The sequence below is a fragment of the Ursus maritimus genome, unplaced genomic scaffold (genome assembly GCF_017311325.1).
Source record: "Ursus maritimus isolate PB19 unplaced genomic scaffold, ASM1731132v1 scaffold_26, whole genome shotgun sequence".
In the NCBI taxonomy this organism is placed as follows: domain Eukaryota; kingdom Metazoa; phylum Chordata; class Mammalia; order Carnivora; family Ursidae; genus Ursus; species Ursus maritimus.
In genome coordinates, this window is record NW_024425119.1 from 35,515,949 (window position 1) to 35,535,420 (window position 19,472).

General features: G+C 39.4%; 1 protein-coding gene across 5 annotated transcripts in view; it reads left to right on the top strand.

The window, feature by feature from the left end:
* The window catches only part of TMEM117 (transmembrane protein 117), a 501,176-nt gene extending 483,606 nt beyond the window's left edge, over window positions 1-17,570 (top strand). For 3 of the 5 annotated variants that reach the window (XM_008704472.2, XM_040642356.1, XM_040642355.1), the window contains 2 exons: window positions 4,387-4,516; window positions 15,474-17,570. In XM_008704472.2, the coding sequence (XP_008702694.1) occupies window positions 4,387-4,516; window positions 15,474-16,120 (777 nt within the window). In that variant the 3' untranslated portion in view covers window positions 16,121-17,570. The remainder of the gene's footprint in view (window positions 1-4,386; window positions 4,517-15,473) is intronic. The other 2 variants (XM_008704476.2, XM_008704474.2) reach the window with 2 other exon arrangements.
* Window positions 17,571-19,472: the final 1,902 nt, after the last annotated feature.

Sequence of the window (19,472 nt, forward strand, 5' to 3'; positions counted from 1 at the left end):
CGCTGATGTGATAGATTTCTGTAGTGATTGTTAGATTTAATAATAGAATGGAGTAAGGAAGCTTTGAATTACTAAATATTGGTAACATTTCTTGAAGAATAAAATTAATGAGCATTTCATAATATGCACTGTATTAACCTATCTCTAAGACTGTGGTCTTAGTAGCTAAACACATCTTGCCTTGTCATTCTCTTAACGTTCTCTTCTTGTGTTCAAAATATATATATTATGTTTATGCGGCAAGAAAGCAAGCCATGATTCTCCTAACATTTATATCCAAGCTGTGTATGCAACTTGCTATACATCCAGTTATGGTGTCAAGAGAATCTCAGTGTTTTATAGCAATCACCTGTTAGTCAAATGTCCCTTCTTACCAGGCTAATTAGAAGCCAGTGTCCTTGGGACAGTTGCTTAGTGAAGAAAGAGCCAACTGTTGGTCTTGTTCAAATCCAGGTCAGATAAAAAAAATGAGAACCCTTTGGGGTGGGTGGGGGAAGCAGTTTAAATCTCTTCACGGAACTGGTTTTTGGTGGGAGACAAGCAGGAGATGATGGTCATCATGATTCTCCATTAGAACAGATCCAGCAGGGGGCGCCTGGGGGCACAGCGGTTAGGCGTCTGCCTTCGGCTCAGGGCGTGATCCCGGCGTTATGGGATCGAGCCCCACCTCAGGCTCCTCCGCTGGGAGCCCGCTTCTTCCTCTCCCACTCCCCCTGCTTGTGTTCCCTTTCTCACTGGCTGTCTCTATCTCTGTGGAATAAATAAAATCTTAAAAAAAAAAAAAAAAAAAGAGCAGATCCAGCCGGTCAAAATAATCCCTGTTTGGAGTGAAAAACAGTAAGTGCTGTCTCTGTTCACAGAGAGGACATGGCCTGACAGAGTTCTTGGGCTGTGTTCTGCCACATCACAACTGCATCATTTTGTGACAACCTTTCTAAGACAAATTTCCTCATCTGTAAAATGGGTTAATAATAGGAAGTTTTCTGTATGGTGACTAACATAATATAATAAAAAACCATTAAAAAAATAATAGGAAGTTTTCAGGATCATTTTGTACATAGATATAAATAAAAATATGTAGCCTAGGATGATGCTAGAACATTGCGAGTATTTGATAATCGATGCCCAAGGTCCACAGATTTCCTCAGCTCTTAGTTACTCATGTTGTTAGCTTAGTAGCTCCCGCCCGCAGGGTAGGAATGCCTCCCTTCCCCACCAGTAAAGTCCCCCCCAGGTATTTCTGGAAGTCGCAACAGCTTCACCACATCGCACAGGAAACCACGTTGCTCTTGGTTCTTCCATTCTCCTCATGAGGTCACCTCACATGTCTCTCTCAGAGAGGCGCCTTCCCGATGGCCCTGCTCCCAGTACCCTCTGGGAGAACACCACTCTGACCAAAGTCCCAGTCAGAGACCCCAGGGGGCCAGCACTGTGCAGTGGATGAGAACAGAAGGAAGAGGGCCTTCAACTTTTTTCACCTGGACCTGGAAGCAGCCTGGTGTGTGATTCTGAAAACAAACCCATCTGCTTCCTCTGCTTCACCCTCAGGATAACCTTGACCTTGAGATCACGTGGGGAAACCAGCCATGCTTGTTGGCCATGTCCCTGTCTCTTCCCCCTGTCTCCAGCACCTGCTCTTTGCTGTCCAGGCATTATCTCATCCTCCCAAGGAGCCTGTGAGGTTGCTATATTTAACCCCAATTTATAGACAAAGAGGCTGATACCTAGGGAGTTTCAGAACACCACCCACCTCCCCTTTTACCTTCTTTAAGTAAATACCTGGGGTATCATCAGCCTTGTCCATTAAGACAAGCCCCACACTTCCTACAAATGATAGCAATTATTATTAGCATTCCACTCTAAGTCAGGGGAGACCAGAGTTCACACTGACCCAAAAATGAGTCTGGAGAAGTATGCAGAGTAGGAATTGAAGTACAAACATTGGAGTAACAGGGAGAGAAGGAGGAGGGTGGGGAGTTCCAAGACTAGGAAAAAGAGTTTTGAAAGCCAAAATACGGTGATTATAAAAAATAATGTAGAACAGATGACTCTAAGAGAATGTATCATCTTTTTTATTAATCCTCTTTTGAAAAACTTTTCTTAGAAGGCACCAACTACTTCTATCATACATTCCCCCAAACTCTCTGATCCCTTCTTTAAAAAAAAAAAAAAAAGAAAAGAAAAAAGTAATACGATCATCCAGATAAGGAGCAAGACTTTCTCTTCTCTTTGGTCTGCACTCCATTTCCTTAATTCATCTTTTTTTCTCGAACTACAGGTGGGAAATCATTGAGGAACTATTTTTTGGTGAATGAAGTTTTGGTCTCATTCCACAAGAAATCTCTAGAGATTACTTTTAAACTAAAACCAATTTCATACTCAGTAGAAAACTTTCATTTCTTGAAATAAAAAGCTAAATGAGAATAGTCCAAGAACATCTTTCCAAAAAGAAGGTACACTAAGTATACTTGCCCAATTCCTACCAAGAAGTATTCTCTTTCTTAAACCAAGAAATAAAAAAAGAGAATTGCTCTGTTGATAATGCTTTGTGTTGTTTATCTAGGTGAGTGAAAGATACTCTGGTTATCAGTCCCTTTATGTGTCGAGTGTAATTTTTCATGGGAGATGTCAGTTATATTTTAGCAAAAGACCAAATTCAATTCCAATTCTCTTAGCAAGAGTATTTCAAGTAACATAAGGAGAGCAAGGTATTGATGAAAAATAAAGGAAAATGTATTTTAATAAAATGCAATAATCCACAAGTATTATTACCAAACCATTTTCTACTAATATTTTAGATCAAAATGTTCTAAATTATCCAGGTTATGCTTTGGGTTTGTGAATTTTCCAAATTACATGTCTATTTACTGCTGATGTCAGAAAAGCAAGGAGAGGTGAGACCAACAAGATATTTGCATACACAACAATAGAAAAAGATGATTTCATTTTTCTTTTTGTGTCTTTATTTCTTATTAGCAGTTTCAAGTTATCCATAGATCATGAAATTAATAGACAATGAAAGCTTTTTTGGTTACCACTAGTCACATATGTTCCTTTTCTCTGAAGCCTATTCTCCCTTAACCAGAATTCTCAGCAGAAAGGGGCATGGTGGGGCGCCAGAGTGACTCAATGGATTAAGTGTCTGACTCTTAATTTCCACTTAGGTCATGATCTCAGGGTCACAAGATCAAGACCCGTGTCGGGCTCTGTGCTGGGCAAGGAGCCTGCTTGAGATTCTCTCTCTCCCTCTCCCTCTGCCCCTCCCCCCACACACGCCTGCTTTCTCCCTCTCTAAATAAATAAGGGGAGTGGAATGGGCATGGAAACGCCTATGATGTTCAGGCACTCTATTATTGGCACATTTGTATCAGCTGAATATATAGAAGTCTTGGAAAAACTTACTTCTAGATTGAAATAATGTATCGAAATCTGAAATTCATATTTTGTTCATTACTTTTTCAGTAATACTTTTTAAAGATGTTCACTAAATATACGACTGATAATTTAGTGATTCTTTAGTTGTTGAAAATGAAAATATGTGTATTAATGCCTTTGGATCCACCTCGAATGTTTCTTCATATGTAGTCTCTTTTTTCTTCACATGCTAGCTGTGAACTTTAGGTCTGTGCTCTCCCCACAAACCAAGAGCAGATGAGACACCTAAAAATACCCTCATTTGCATCTGTTTCCCTTCCTTATGAGAGGGAGGGTCATCCCTCCTGATTTTTCCTTACAACAGGAAAATAACTAAGACAGTTTGGGAATTAATTCATCGTTCATCTCTCACGCTAGCAGGTCAGGCCCTCCGTCATTTGGTTCAAACTGATGCTTAACTTGCAAGAGAACAGATCGGGAGTCTTTGGCACTTTTCCACTTCATGTAGTTACTAGCAGAGATGATTAATAAAAGTCTCTTGGATGGGACTTGAAAAACTTGGTTAAGTGAATTAGATCCTCTTTGTCTTCTTACACAAAACATAGTATTATGGGGTTCATATTTTTTTGAAGGTAGTGAAACAAAATATAACAAAATTACCGCATATTTATAAAATATGGATCTCTTCCTTCCTGTAACAATTTAAGTTCAGTTCTCCAGAATGAAAGAGATAAACACGTATAGATGCAAATCAATTCTATATTGGGTTCTTATTACCACATTAAAGAGGAAATCTGAGGATGTAAGTTATGACTTAATTTTGATTTTGAATGCATACAACTACCTAATGTACATAAAATAACCATCACGGAATGAAACAGATACATCCAACAGCTTGCTGCATTTAAATGATTTGAAAATAAGTGCTTGTAAAAAGTCAATTTTTGGTGTTTTGCTGCTTAGGAATGAAACAAATCACAAATATGTTTTTATGTTGATTTCCTTTGACAGGACTGGGAATTCCCACATTTTATGGGAGATGTTGATGTAAATCTTCCTGGGCTGCACACTCCTCACATGCAGTTCAAGATTCCTTTCTTCCAAAAGATCTTCAAGGAGGAATATCGTATTCACATAACAGGTATGCTGTAACTTTAAGTACGATTTGACTGTCTCCTACTTAGACCAATACTAGCTGCTATGAAAAAGCAAGCGGTAACGCTTTAGAGGCATGCATACATATGGTTTATTTCTCCCTCACTTAATAGTGCAAGGTGGTTCCGGGTCAGTTGGGGGTTCCAAACGGTCATTCCGGGACTTAGGCTACTAGCGGCTTTAGTCATTTCCCTCGCAACATCCAGCAGGCAAATGGGAATAGCAAGAATGGAGAAGAGGGTGAAGGCGGCTTTTCTTTTTCTTAATCACCTTGACATGGGGAAAAAACATGCGCCCTCCAGTCACGTACCATTGGCAGTAACTCATCAGAGAGCCCTGCTCGGAGTCAAGGAGGAAATGTGGTCCCCAACCGGGCAGCCACCTCAGTGTCACATCTGTTCTCGCATTCTGTTACCAGAGCGGGAGGCCACAGTTTTGGCGTGGACGGTTAGCTAGCTCCGCCGTGCTCCAGGTGCCACGCCACCTTGGTTTTCTTCAGTAGGTTGCTTGCTTTCTCACAACATACCCCTCAGTATGTTTTTTCACCATTAACGCCCTTTACGTCGTGTTGCTCAAGTACCGCTGAGACTGGAATAGTGGTATCGTAGCGCACCAAGCAGCCCCTATGCCTTCAGGGAGTCAGGCCACTTCTCATTTGATCTAAACCTCCTGTGGCAGAGCTCGTTTCTCTCGGGTGAGTCTCTTGCAGATCCCCGATTCTTTCATTTGCAGGGACGCCCTCCTTTTGAAATGTCTCTGGTGTGATTTATTGTAATATTCCTTCCTGACATCTCAGTCATTCTCATCTGAAAAAGGTCTTCCTGAAGACATGTTTCATACCACTTTTTCTCTCTTGACCGGAAGCAGACAGCTGAGTGACCACATAAAGGATGGCGTCCGTTCCCAAGCTGCTCAAATGCACGTAGCGAATGTGTGTGTGTTTTAAGGACAATGGCTTAGGATCCCACACCTGCTATAATAAAAACTGCTGAAGAAATCTGTGCTTACACTGCCGTCTGTGCTGCTCAGTAAAAATAGCCCGAGCACAGAAAACCTGAACATCTGAGGCCCGCAAAAAACCTTTGCTTCCCTACTTGAAGGCTGGTTTTTGCTTTGAGCATGAGGCGACCTTCCTAAATTGGAGAATGAGCTCATGAATAGGGAAGATGCAGCAGGTTTCTTTTCCCATTCAAAATGAATGAGGCCCATCTATTAAATTCACTGGGTAAATCAGTCAATTTGAGTTCAGGTCACATAGTGTGGTTTCAGAGTCCCCACTTAATCTCTGCCGCATGCTACCCTCTTGGACTTCTCAAACAGCTATCACGCACATGGCATCATCATATCCCTCTGGGTGGGCTTTTGCCTGGACCATCTGTTCTTGCTATCAGCTCTTGTCCCAGGCCATCATGGCACTAATATTGTCTCTGAATGAGTATCAGAATCCCCGTCAAAAATATACTGCTGCAGTGCATAATACCAGGTAAAGAGGGGGGTGGAATATTCAGAGGAACCCATTGGTAAGAAAAAAAATCAAGCTGTTAAAAATATTTAATTTGGGGTATTTGGCAGGGCTTTGTCATCTATGCTATCATTTATGGAGAGGGACAGGTTCAGGTTTTGTGGTGCCCAAAGCTTACCCAATTTGGAACACTCTATTTAAGAATATAAAAGCAAAATTACAACTAAAAATTATCTTCAGTGCCTGGGGAAGAGGACACACATACAGGAGTCCTTGAAGCTTCAGTGTAATTAACTTTGAGATAAAGCCTCCTATGCAATTGCGCTAAAACCTTTATTCCACTAAATACTATTTTCTAGGAACTTAAAAGGAAGAAAGACGGGCTAAGTTCTTGTAATGGAGACTGCACATTAATAAAGTTTGTGAGAAGGTGGAAATATATTGTAGTTAAGGTTTTGATGCAGTGTTTGCCAAATGATGCTGATAATCATATCAATTGAGATATATATTTATAGATATATACATTGTTGGGCCCCATTCCTAATAGTTCAAACTCAAGAAGTCTGGGCAAAGGCCAGGGAATGGGACTTTTGAAAAGCGCCCCCAGGTGATGGTCTTTGGGAACTGCTTCTTGGTGCTGGAAAAGCCACAGGTGAAACCAGGCTGTCCGCCTGTGATGGGCCGTGCAAATGATTGGGTGCCTGGACCTGCCAGGAAGACCTCTGAGGATTCTGGAGTTTAAATCCAAAATAAAATAGGGTACAGGTGGGCTTTGGGGTGAAGAGTTCCACTGTAAACAATTTAAACCCAATTTGTGGTAGGTTGATCGTGTGCCTCCCCAGATCCAGGGTAAAAATATTCTGGGAAAATGGTGGCAGGTTTGGAGGCTGAAGAAGGTGTAAACTGTTCCCCTCTTGTTTTGTTCTGTTACTCTCTTTGTTAATTGCGAAGATGTGGCTGAGGACACTGACGTAGCAGCTAGTCTCCTGTGAAGGGCCTTTTTCTTTATCTGACTTTGTAAGATAATTGTTTCTGGGGAAACCTAGATAAAATTTCCAAAAACATGGTACATGTTGTATTTTAATATCCTCAGTTGTCAGTAGCCTGCAATTTCCAAGTCAACTACAAACACTAACTTGATCCGCTCCTCCAAGTTCTGCTTCTTTTGTAGGGAAACTCAATGCTTTTCTTGATGAGTAAATATAGTATTATCAGTGGGTTATTAAGCATGAAACTCTCTTATATCCATGAGTGGTTCTCAAATTTCAGTGTGTATGAGGATCACCTGGAGAGTTTGTTAAAAAGATCCATCAGCCTCATGTCCAGAGCTGATGCCTGAGGTTGGAGGTGGAGCCTGGGATCCAGCCTTCTCTTCGCATCACCAGTGCTGCCTGTGCGTTCTGCCAGAGGACCTCTTTTTGAGAAACACTGCTGCTCAGAAACACTTTCTACAGTCAAAATTCCTCTCATTCCAACTTTATTTTCATATGCAACTCTTAAAATCAAAAGCCAAGGGACAGAATGAAAATTCAGATAGAAATGGGGTGCTAGTGAAAAGGGCACATGAGGGAGTCCTGCTGGGAGCTGGAAAGTTCAGAGCTGGAGCCAAGAAGAGAGATCCCAAAGCAGAGTATGACAGGAAACATTGGGGTGAGCACAGAGGAAGCTGAGTCGGGGGGCGGGGGAGGCATCCTGTGGACCCCCAGACAGCTCCATCTTCTCTGCCTTTGTTTGTTCTGTACTAGAAGAATCTGTGGGAAGACTGCTAGGGTTCTCCTGGGTTCAAAGACGGCTCCACCATGGCCTCAACTATCATTTCTCTGTGCTCTGGAAATAAGGTGCGGTGCATGATGAGAAAATGGGTTGTTAAAGGTTTGGTGCCCAGACTCTAGCTCCACCACTGACTGTTGGTGTGGCTCTTGTCAAGCTCCTTAACCTCTTAGAGGCTCGGTTTTCTCATCTGTTAAATGGGGACAGTAAGGTACTTGTCCCATGGGGTTGCTGTGAGATTTAAATTAATATGTACAAGGCACTTAAAAACACTGCCATTTGGTAAGCACTCAGTGAACTCTCATTACTCTTACCTGAAGCTTTTGCTTTCAGAGTCCTTCCAGAGTTTGTTTTCCTATTTAACTCAAAAATATTAGGTAGTCTGAGAGGGGACTCTCTTATTATCTATCCACTATTGTGAATTCTCTACTGTTATCTACTGTTCTGAGTCAAGAAGGAGAAGGCTAAGAATGGGGAAAAAAAAAAAAAACAACTCTCTTCCAATAAAGAGCTCTGTATGTAGAGGGTTCTCTGACACTGATGAGTTCCCATTGACATTTTAAAAGCATTTAGGATTTGGGTATTTTCTAATCCTGATTCCATGCTAGTTTTATTTATGCATTTCAGAAATGACTTGAATTGTTGCATCTGTTTAGCTCATCTGGATCCCCCTTGACAGATGGTTTGCTGCAGTGTGTATGAGCTTTCATTTTATAAGCTGGGCTGCGGCTTATAAAAATAAATCATCTCTATCCAAGGGTGTGTTAAAATATTTTTTCTGGGAATTTTGACTTCAGTAACAGAGGGGATAAATAGTTAGTCATTAGGTCACATCGGTGCTTTCAGCCCAAGCCCATTGTTCTTCTCTTAAACATAAATGCTGAATGCAACCGTGTAATTATCTCCTCTGGCCTCTTCCCTTTTACCTATGAGGTGAGTGCAAAGATGGATTCAAAACGTGACGTACTAAGTCTCTGGAGGCGAGAGAGGAATGGCCTCTCAATTCACTCTCGGAAGCTCCTCTGAGTCCTATTAATGCCAATCCCGGTGGAAGCTCTGCCATCTGTCATCCCAGCCAGACAAAGGAAGTGTCCCATTGGTGGCCATCATATGAGTAAATTAGGAGGGGTTGGGGGAAAGGCCAGAAGGAAGGCCTGTGCATCTGTGAGGAGAGAATTCACACTGTTGGCACGATGATGCCCACGGGAACCCTTTCGGCAAAAATGGAAAATGCAGACGTAAACAAACCTCCATAGCGTCTGTGTTCTATTTCGGTTTCCTGAGCGGTGTGAGGGCACAGGTGCTTTACAATGGCGAGAATGTGGAAAATAATGACTAAAACCCCTCCGTTTTATTTCCGTAGGTGCACGATTTCTGGCAAATGAGTTCCCAGAGATTGTTTTTTAAAGAGCTCCCCTGTGTCAGTCGGATCGTGGCAAGCGCTGGGGAGGGCAGGCCAGTGGTTCATCCCGGAGAATATCCTGTCCGACAAAATTAACAAGGGGCTTGTTATAGGGAAATATGATGCATCCTGTTCACCACAACAGTCTCCAAAAATCATGAATTTATCCAGAGTACACGAGGACCTCTTGCTATTCTCTCAGTTGTGAATTTTTCTAAACCTTTCCTGAAGCAGTTTCTATTTTCAACAGATTTATACAGCTCTAAGAGTTAACTATGTTTATTTCTACATAAAGGAGCAATTCCTCATATTTGTCCAAAACCCATCTTCTTCAAGGCCATGGATGCTTTGCCCATAGCCTGTCAGCCCTTGCTGCCCCTGAGCTGGTCGGCCATGTCCAACTGAGGTGTCCTGTCTTCATTTGTGCATATGTGAGGATTTTTTTAAATAAAACTCACACACTCTTCAAGAACAGTCTTCACAGCCAGAAGAGAGACTTGAAATATATAACGAAGCATAATCTTTGAGATATGAATATTTTGCTTTTCCCAATTTTCCAGATTATATCTGATTTTAGCAGTATCCCAGAATTCACCAGATCACTGTGACACATGTATTTGATTTAAAAGACTCTTAACTTTACTCCTTGTTATTTGTCTGGACACATTATCTCAGGGTTTACCTATTGGTTAACGGACATTTTTTGAATTAATATGTGTCTAAAACTAAGCTAGGATCTGGGGAATACAGAAATAAACATGACACAATTCCCAATCTCAAGAAAGTCTAACAGTCATCTAACTCAGTATAACCCCATGGCTTTCCCTTCTTGTATCTTCGCAAGTTTCTACCTCTACTCATCATGTTGGATTATGTCCCACTTAGGAAATGACAATGACAAAAGAGGCACTTAGAGAAGCTATATTCATTTGCTTTTAAGTCTTAAGATGATGCTTTACCAGCTCAAATAGCTCCTACTAATTCATAAATTTTTTAGTAAATATCTTCAATTTACTAAGTGTTCTCCTTATGACCCAACCACTTAATGTGGTTTCCAGCTCTCCCTAAATTACCTGGGGGTTACTCGAAGAGATGCTAACTCAGTGAGCCCTCTTTTCACTGCTCATGTCTGGAATGAAAGGACATTGAATATGGCCAAGAAGCCTGTTGCAGCAAACTGTTATTTCTTTAATTAGCCAACATTTATCTTTTTCAAGGCCATGGTTGCTTGCTGTCCCATAATGGATATTAAAAGGCTTTGTGGAGCATGACTATTTCATGTATCTGCACTGGATGCTGGAGTCTGGCCAAGTGGTGGCACTTGTTCGGTATGAAGGTACCCACAGCACAGCTCCATCTCAATGCTAACTGGCAACTCTACTGAGTAAAATAAAATTTTAATATTATAATTGCGTATCTGAAGAACAAAAGGTTTCTTATATGATGGAAATATAAGCACTTTATACTCTTTTATCCTTAGTTGAAGAAATTACATTTCCCCCCAAATTGTTGTGATTTCCGATGCTAAGTGATGGTGATATTCAATGAAGAATCCTTTTAAAACCTACTAGCCCAGGATTCTATAATCTCCCACAATGTAAAAAGATAAAATTACCATTATAATATCATTTTTGACAATCAGTAGGATTCATTAAAGGCACAGAATACAAGAGAGAGGTAATCCCACCAACACCATGCAGTGATTTCTCATTAAAGGAGACAGTGAGCTATTTCAACAAGGAGATTAATAGAAATATTGTATGGATTCTTACCCTCCCTTCTTGCTGACTTACATTATGCTATGTAGTTGAAACAACAGGGGGAAATGCAAAATCTCTCCTATGATTAATGCTGAAATACTAAACCTCTTGTTACGGTTGATTGTACATTCACAACAACACACTTGGGACATGGCAAGAGAGCATTTCTATTCTTTTCCTTTTTGCGTCTGATATCCTTTCCATGTGGGTCACTTCAGGGACTCAAATTTATTTTTTATGGTAAATAGTGTTTCTCAGAATATACAGCTTTTAAAGGAAAGCTTTCTCTGCATGAAAACGTGTATTCCATCTTTTTTGCTCTAATGGTGAGATTTCCTGGCCCATCATGAAACGTTAAGCTTTAGGTGATGTTTATTTCACAGAATCATCAAAGAGATTTTTAGGGCTGGGGAGAAACCTGAAGGATCAATAGCTCAACCCCCTCACTTGATAGACAAGAAGAGTGACACGGAGTTGTCCAGTCGTGTGATTTCGCTTTCTGGTTTGCCACATCGCATAGGGCAAAAGTAATTTTTTAAAGAGAAAGCATTACAAAAGTAACAAAACACTGTGTGGGAAAATAGAAGGAAGGATGTCAGTGAATGGTGAATGTCCTTCTTCTGCAAATGCATAAACGGGCCAGCAGTTTATGTCAGTTGGGCTAGAAACAAACAAAAAGTAAGAAGGGCCATTTCTTCTGCATTTTTACCAGCTTCAAGTTTCAGCTGACCGGCTTTGACGGGGGTAGGAGGGGGAGAGACAGTGCTACATCCACAGAAGAAAAGAAATAGGATGTCAGTAGGGAACCTGCCTCACTCAGTTCTCTCCCCTCTACGCTTTGGGGACATGGCCTGTCTGCTGTTGGGGAGAGGTGGAGACACTATTTCCTGTTCAGTAGCTTCAAAATTTATGTATATAAATGACCTATTCTCAGGACCATTCTGCACGTTGTAGACAAATTACCAATTGCTAAGAATTTTCAATGTGTTGTTAACTGAGTGCTCTTAGGTAACTGGTCCAGTTATATCTACCCAATGATGTCAGTGCTCAGGGATTCCTGCTGTTTTATCCAAAGTGAGACATTTGATCACCTTTAGGATGTATCTTTGTTACAGACCCTTACATGCTCTTCTCTCCCTCTACCACCAAGATCCTATATTAACTGGACTGAAGACGTAGAGGAAAGAAATTATAGAAATAATACTCCCCTACATTTTTGTCAAATTTAATATATTTCAGAGAACTTTCAAATATAACTTCTCATTTTATCCTCACAGTCATCCTTTGAGGTAGTTACGTTGATATTATTCTCTATTTCACTGAATAAAAATTTGAATTCACATAGCTAATAGAAGGATTTGGGGGAAGAGGACAGAATCATACAACGAGAAGTCATCTGGTTCAGTTTCCTCAATTTGAAAATCAAACGATTGAGGTCTGGAGAGGTTAACCAGGTAACCCAAGGTTGGATTATTTAAGTGTCAGGATGAGCTTCACCTGGTGATTTCTGGCCTGTAGTTTTTTTTTACGACTGTGGTTCTCCCTCTCACAGATCAGTAAGGATGTGTTCAAGAGGGGCGATGATACCCATGAACTGATGTTCGGCAGCACATTTTTAATTCGCTCCTCCTCCATCTCATCTAAATATTCAGACTCCAGGTCACATGAAAATAACATGAAGTGATTCTTTAGTGTTAAAGTGTAGTGGTCAAATTCACCCAGCACCATTCAACTTAGGTGGGAGGAAAATAATGTGGAAAGTTTGGGGAAGAGCTCCTCCTATCCTCAGGGTTTCTTTTTATTTGATCAGTATACATTCACTTCAGTTTTTATACTCTGATTTTATCTTTTTCGTCTATTAACATTCTCTAAGCCCCTGTTCCCACCAGAATAGCACCTTACTCCACGCTCACTGAGCATTCCTCTCTTCTCCCTGATTCTGTGCCGCTGTTTATCAGTGGTTTCCGATATCCTGTTACTCTAGATACAGGGACCACTTTACGAGGGACTGCCCTATTCATGAGTTAATTAAAATGACCTAGAAAGAGTACAGGTGTCTCCAAGGGACCTTTGTGAGTCAGGAAGGTCAGTCATGCAAATTCAAGGATTTGTCTTCCTCACCATCCAGTCTGGCTTCACAGCACATGTAGTTTATAGCAAGAGAATAAGTATGAATCTCCTGCAACAGAAACACCCGAAGCCCCTTTCTCAGTTTGCTTTCCGTCATGGAAGCTACCAATTATTGCCTCCTTAATACTGGATGAGAATCTCAGAACTTTTTCAATTCACTTATCTCTCTTTCCTCTTCTGCTTTCTCTTCCTACAATATTCTCCATTATTTTCTTTCTCTCTCTCTCTTCTCACCCCTCTCTTTCATATCACCTCATCTTTCCTGTATGCTATTTTATATGCAGCATAATAAAAACATAAACTAAAAGAAATGCACCATTTTCCAGACTGTTTTCTGTCCTCCTTTTCTTTCAAGGACCCCATGAATTGCTACCTCCTCCAAAATCCTTTCTGCAGATAATTCTATGGCACTCAGTTTTTATTCCATTTTCCCCAACATCTTCAGCATTTATAGTTTATATCACTCATTTGGCACCTCTCCAGTGTGGCCTCTTTTTATTATTTATCTGTCGATGCCACTGTTCTGTTTCCCGAGTAAGACGATGGGTTCCTCCCTGTGCTCAGCAGCTCCTAAGGCATCCTACAGCAGAGCCTGTTAGGAGCACAGGTGCTCAGTAATGTTGCTCACCTTTGTATCTGATTGAATTTCTCCGGCTTGGGCTTTCTTTACTTCTTTTATGGTTGATGCTTAGTAAGAATCTGTTGTAGTTTTGGATACGACTCCAGGAGAGCAGGAGTGGTTAGAACTTAACGGTGCCAGATGTTATAAATAGTTTATCATACATAGGAACAACATTTTCAGTGTTTCAACTTACTTTCTAGTGTGGATATGTGAAATAAATCATTCCAGCAAGAGTTTCCACCACAAAGATTGTAACCCTCGTAGGGTTGAACAATTTCAGGACGGGCAGAGTTATAATTTCCAGTCAGATAGTTTACATAAATGCTCCTGATAGAGAAGACTTGTAGCTTCCCACGCAAACGCAGACATCATCACGGCTTAGGCGAGGCTTTGATGTTAATAATAGTAACAGTTACTGCGTTTCTTTTATGTACCAGCCACTCTGTTTACCATCTAATAATCTTATGAAATATTAACAGCTTTGATAAGTATTATTATTTTCTGCCTGTAAAGAAACCGAGGTTTAGGAAATTTAAATAACTAGCCCAAGATCACATAGCTAGTAAGTTTTGCAGCCAGGATTAAAACCCTTCAGTTTTGCGTACAGTGGGAATGTAAATATGTAACGATGATGATAAAACACTTTCCTAAACTCTTCACAAAGTTATATTTTTATATAGCTATATAATGTTAGGATACAAATTGCAAAATTCATTTTTACCATTCTTGGTTTAATAAGTTTGCCGAAGATTCTCTCTCTCTCTTGTCCCAAGAGTTCTATAATCATATGAAGCAGGAACTTAGTAATTTCAGTACTTTACCTTCAAATACAAAATAATTTTGACATTGTATATATACACTATTTATAACTAAGCTTTTAGAACCTGCTATAGGTATCACCTAATTTGCTACAGCAAACCTATGAGGTATTACTATATTATGATACACTCGATACTGTAAAGTTTGCAATAAATTGTAATTATAATAAAAATTATGATGGAATCTAATATCCCTTGAAAGTTTCCCCATATTCTTTTCATTTGCAGATTTAAAGATATCATTAGATAATATGTCTCTAAACAATGTCTTACTTGTATGAAAATTTTAAATACTACAAAGAAATTGTAGTAGATATAATCTCTCCAAATCATGTCTTCTAAAGCAGTTTGTCAGCTTTGGTTGTATTTATATGTCTGGTAAATGGATTCTGTTCAATGAGAATGTGATGCAATTATTTTTAAAGTCTTGAATGCTCGAGAATTATTGATCTGAATCACATCAATTAATGGTTTAATCAACAGGTCACCTACAAACAGCAATGTGAATTCAATTGATATACTGCTGTGTTTGCATTGCAAAATGATTTATTTCTTGCCTACACATAATTATAAAACTGTAAGAGATGTTCAATCATATGTTAGACTTTTCTAAGAATTTCATTAGAACTTTGTTTTTAAATATTAACTGAAATGTTCTAGAGAATAACTTACATGGAACCAAATTTGAGTATAGCTGTGGTGCCTGTAAAACAAGGAAGCTTAATCTGGTTAGTGTAAGTAGCATAAATTATTGACTCTGGGACCCACAGTCACATTTTCATGTGTCTAGAATACAATTAGGAACTATCCTTTGCCAATTCACTTAATGGCAGCATAGCCATCTCAAAAAATTGCTAACAGGCATAAAACATTAACACTTTATACCTGTACACCATTATCTCCATTTTATTGGAGAAAGCCCTATTGCAATTTTATAGGTCTTTGACTAATATGCAGTATTTCTCTTTTTTTAATGCAGGTAAATGGTTTAACTATGGGATTATCTTTCTTGTCTTGATTTTGGATCTTAATATGTGGAAGAACCAGATATTTTATAAGCCTCACGAATACGGACAATACATTGGCCCAGGGCAGAAGATATATACAGTGAAAGACTCAGAAAGTTTAAAGGATTTGAACAGAACCAAACTTTCCTGGGAATGGAGGTCCAATCACACTAACCCTCAGACGAATAAAACATATGTTGAGGGAGATATGTTCTTACACAGCAGGTTCATAGGGGCTAGCCTTGATGTCAAGTGTCTGGCTTTTGTTCCAAGTTTAATAGCTTTTGTGTGGTTTGGCTTCTTCATTTGGTTCTTTGGACGGTTTCTGAAAAATGAGCAAGGCATGGAGAATCAAGACAAAACTTACACTCGCATGAAAAGAAAATCACCGTCAGAACATAGCAAGGACATGGGAATCACTCGAGAAAACACGCAGGCCTCAGTGGAAGACCCACTGAGTGACCCTCCCTTGGTCTGCATCAGGTCTGACTTCAATGAGATTGTCTACAAGTCTTCCCACCTCACGTCGGAAAACTTGAGTTCGCACTTGAACGAATCTACCAGCACGACAGAAGCTGATCCAGACCCAACGACTTCTAAAAGTACGCCTACGAACTAGATTCACTTACTTGGAGATAGCACAAAAAGCAACCTTGAGTGTAACTTTAAAAAAGTCTTTCCTTTTGTAAATGTAAAGTTTACGTAGTGTTAGGTAAAGAAACACAAACAATGCCACAACGGTGCTCAACATGCTTTTTCTAGGACTCGTTGTTTTCTACTTGTATTATAATACACGTGCCTACTGTATACCTAACAGTCCTCTAGAGATTGCTTCTCACAATTGCACAAGCTATTTACCGACTTCACAGCTTAGTAGAAGATTAGCTGATTACCCGTGTATCTGATGTTCAACCATAGTGGTGCCTTGAGACATTAAACTGTTTTTAACTGTACCAGAACCGAAGCGTGGAAGAGTCCTCAAACCTACTTCACATGGGGTCTTTTGTATACAAGTATTTTGATCTACACTTGATGTCTTAGCAGGAAACAGAGCCGAGACGTGGCTTGGGAAGTATCTCTTGTTTCCTATTCGGCAGTGGAGCTGGTGACTTTGACAGCAGGACTGCACAGAGGCCTGGTGATTACCTTTGAATTTGTTTTGGCTATCTGCCAAATACAGATACAGATTCGAAATTCAGTACTAGGAGAATGATAACCCAGCATGGGTCACTACTTGTGAAACGTGGCTTTCTCCAACCAGTAATTGCAATTAGATGATAATACCTAATTATGTTTTCCTAATTAAAGATAAATTGCTACTTGATTAAAAATCCTGCCCTTCACCTATGGGAACAAAGGTTAAGAGGCACAGTTGGGTGAACTCTCAAATTTACTGGCATTTACACAAAGCGCTAGAAAACCAAGGAACTGAAGTTTTAATAATGTGAGGGTTGTACAGCCTACTATCTACAATATTTGTACATCTTTCTGTAAATATGGCTCTGGACAATGAAAATTGAAAATATGCCAGCCCTGAATAAGGGTCCTCTAAAAATCATGCAGCAGAACCTTGTGAGGTAGAAAAAGATGTGCATGAAAGAATCTATTCAGTAGCTTGTTTTGTGTGTGCATTTTTTTGTGGGTTTTTTTTTGGTTTTTTTAAAGAATTAAACATCATACATTAATAAATATAAATTATATATCAGTAATTATGTGATGTAGTTTTTTGTTTGTAATAACGGGATTCATTTATATCTTAGAGTTTAACAACAGCCCATTTAATTTTTTGTTTAACTTGATGCCAGATGAGTTAAAAAATGGAATACACCCAACATGCTTTAAATTTTGTTCCATAAATTGTGGTTAAATGTTCTTGAGGGGGCTAGGGGAGATCACTTTTAAGGCAAAATTATTTTCCTGTCATATGCTGACATAGCTGTATTGTGTCTTTATGATTTTTAAAATCTCTCTTATTTTGATCTATCTGCTTTTAAGCTTACAGCATGCTGAATTTAGCATGCATAAAAGAACTATGCATTTATCTGTCACTTGAGAGCCAGCTTTAATAAACATCTTCCTACAATTGTTTACTAAGCAATTGGAACCATGCCCCTCCTGTTTCCTTTACCTTTAATAGCCATGCATGGTGCTACTTAGAATCATAAATATCTCTGACACTAAAAATGCAGAGATCAAGCTCACTATAGTAACCCCTTGACCATACTGTCCAAAGAAACTTAGCATGCTATTGCTTATATGTGGTTACATTGGCCATTACCAAATTTGCATAGTATAAAACATTCAACTTTGACTCTAGGACAAGTAAATAATACCACCTAGGGCTCTCTCTACATATATTTTATTCTGAAAGTCATTGTCTTGTGGAATGAAGAAGGAAGTTGATTTAGAAAGCGGGTATTCATGATCAGTACATAGTCCTTAAGAAAATATTAAGAATTTTTAGGTGGGTCTTAAGGAAAAAGTGGTTCAATGATGTAATCTAATTAGCAGAAGATGGAAAAAAAAATTACCCTAGAGCACTATGCTTCTGTGTTTCTAGGGACTGGCTAGAGAAGCTGGCTATCAGTTGATACGAAAATATATCTTTAATGTTTCCCTAAGTTTTAGGAACAAATAGAATAATTTCTAGTAACAGCATTTTTTTCAACAACGGCATTTTAATGGCATTTAAAAAATATTTTATGTATTTGAGAGAGAAAGAGAGAGCACGAGTGGGGTGAGGGAGAGAGGGAGAAGCAGACTCCCTGCTGAGCAGGGAGCCAGACTCGGGGCTCGATCCCGGGATTTCGGGATCATAACCTGAGCAGAAGGCAGATGCTTAACTGACTGAGCCACCCAGGTGCCCCAGCATTTAATGACATTTAAACAAGATCCAAATTTCTGAAGGCTTTCAGTAGTTACGTATACCAATCTTGACATATTTATCTACCCATGGGTTTCCTTCCTTCTTTTGCTACCTTTTGGATAGCACATCATATCTGCACTTATACCAGCTAAGGATTAGCAAATAAAGTAAAATAAAATAAAAGTCAATCACATGTACTCATATTTAGTCTTGAATCCTGAGTCATACACCAATAGACTATGACTCTACAAAGCTTTCTGAATTACCAGACCTTTTGGACTATCAAGGGCATTACCAAAAAAAAAAAAAAAAAAAAAAAAAAAAATGTGTAGTAAACCCAGAAAATGAAGAGTTAAAAAAAGGATTTAAAAAATCACTAGCCACAGTTTCTAAAGAAAGCATAACAAATGTGATGCCTTAATTGCAGTGAAGCTTAAGGACTATAAACAATTATATTTCTACTGTTCAGTAATTACAGTATTTTCTTTCATGCAGTGCAGAATTTGCACTAATTTGACACAATTTTAGTATCCTACATTATAGAGTACTTCATTAGTAGTTTAAATGGAAAATTAAATAAACACTATGAATTTATGCCTGATAATATATGCCTAGACATAAATCTCATCACCACATGCCCGTTTATATTATATAACCATACTTAGTTATCTCATACTCTCCCCATGCTGGCCACTTATCATGCTCACTTATCTTTTAGCACAGCTAAGATCACCAGTGAATCCTATTAGAAATGTTAAGAATTATTTCTTCTCCGTTTGCCCAAAGAGTCAGCCAGGCACAAAATCTCCTTTTACTTTTATAGCATCAGATTTCACAACAAGTAATTCCCACAAGCACTAATGGCTGACAGGAGAATGTCAAAGAAGTTGTGCAACACAGACACTCAGATTTGAACGGGGGGAGTCAATACCGCTGTCATATCTCAAACTGGGCCCCATAAGCAATTCTGGTACATTATTTGCCTACCCTGCGGATCACCAACACAACCCAATATGAAACTCGGTAAAGGTAATGCTAATAAATCACTCTTAGCTGTCCCTGTAACTGATGACTCACGGTGCTGAATAGAATTCTTTTTCACCTA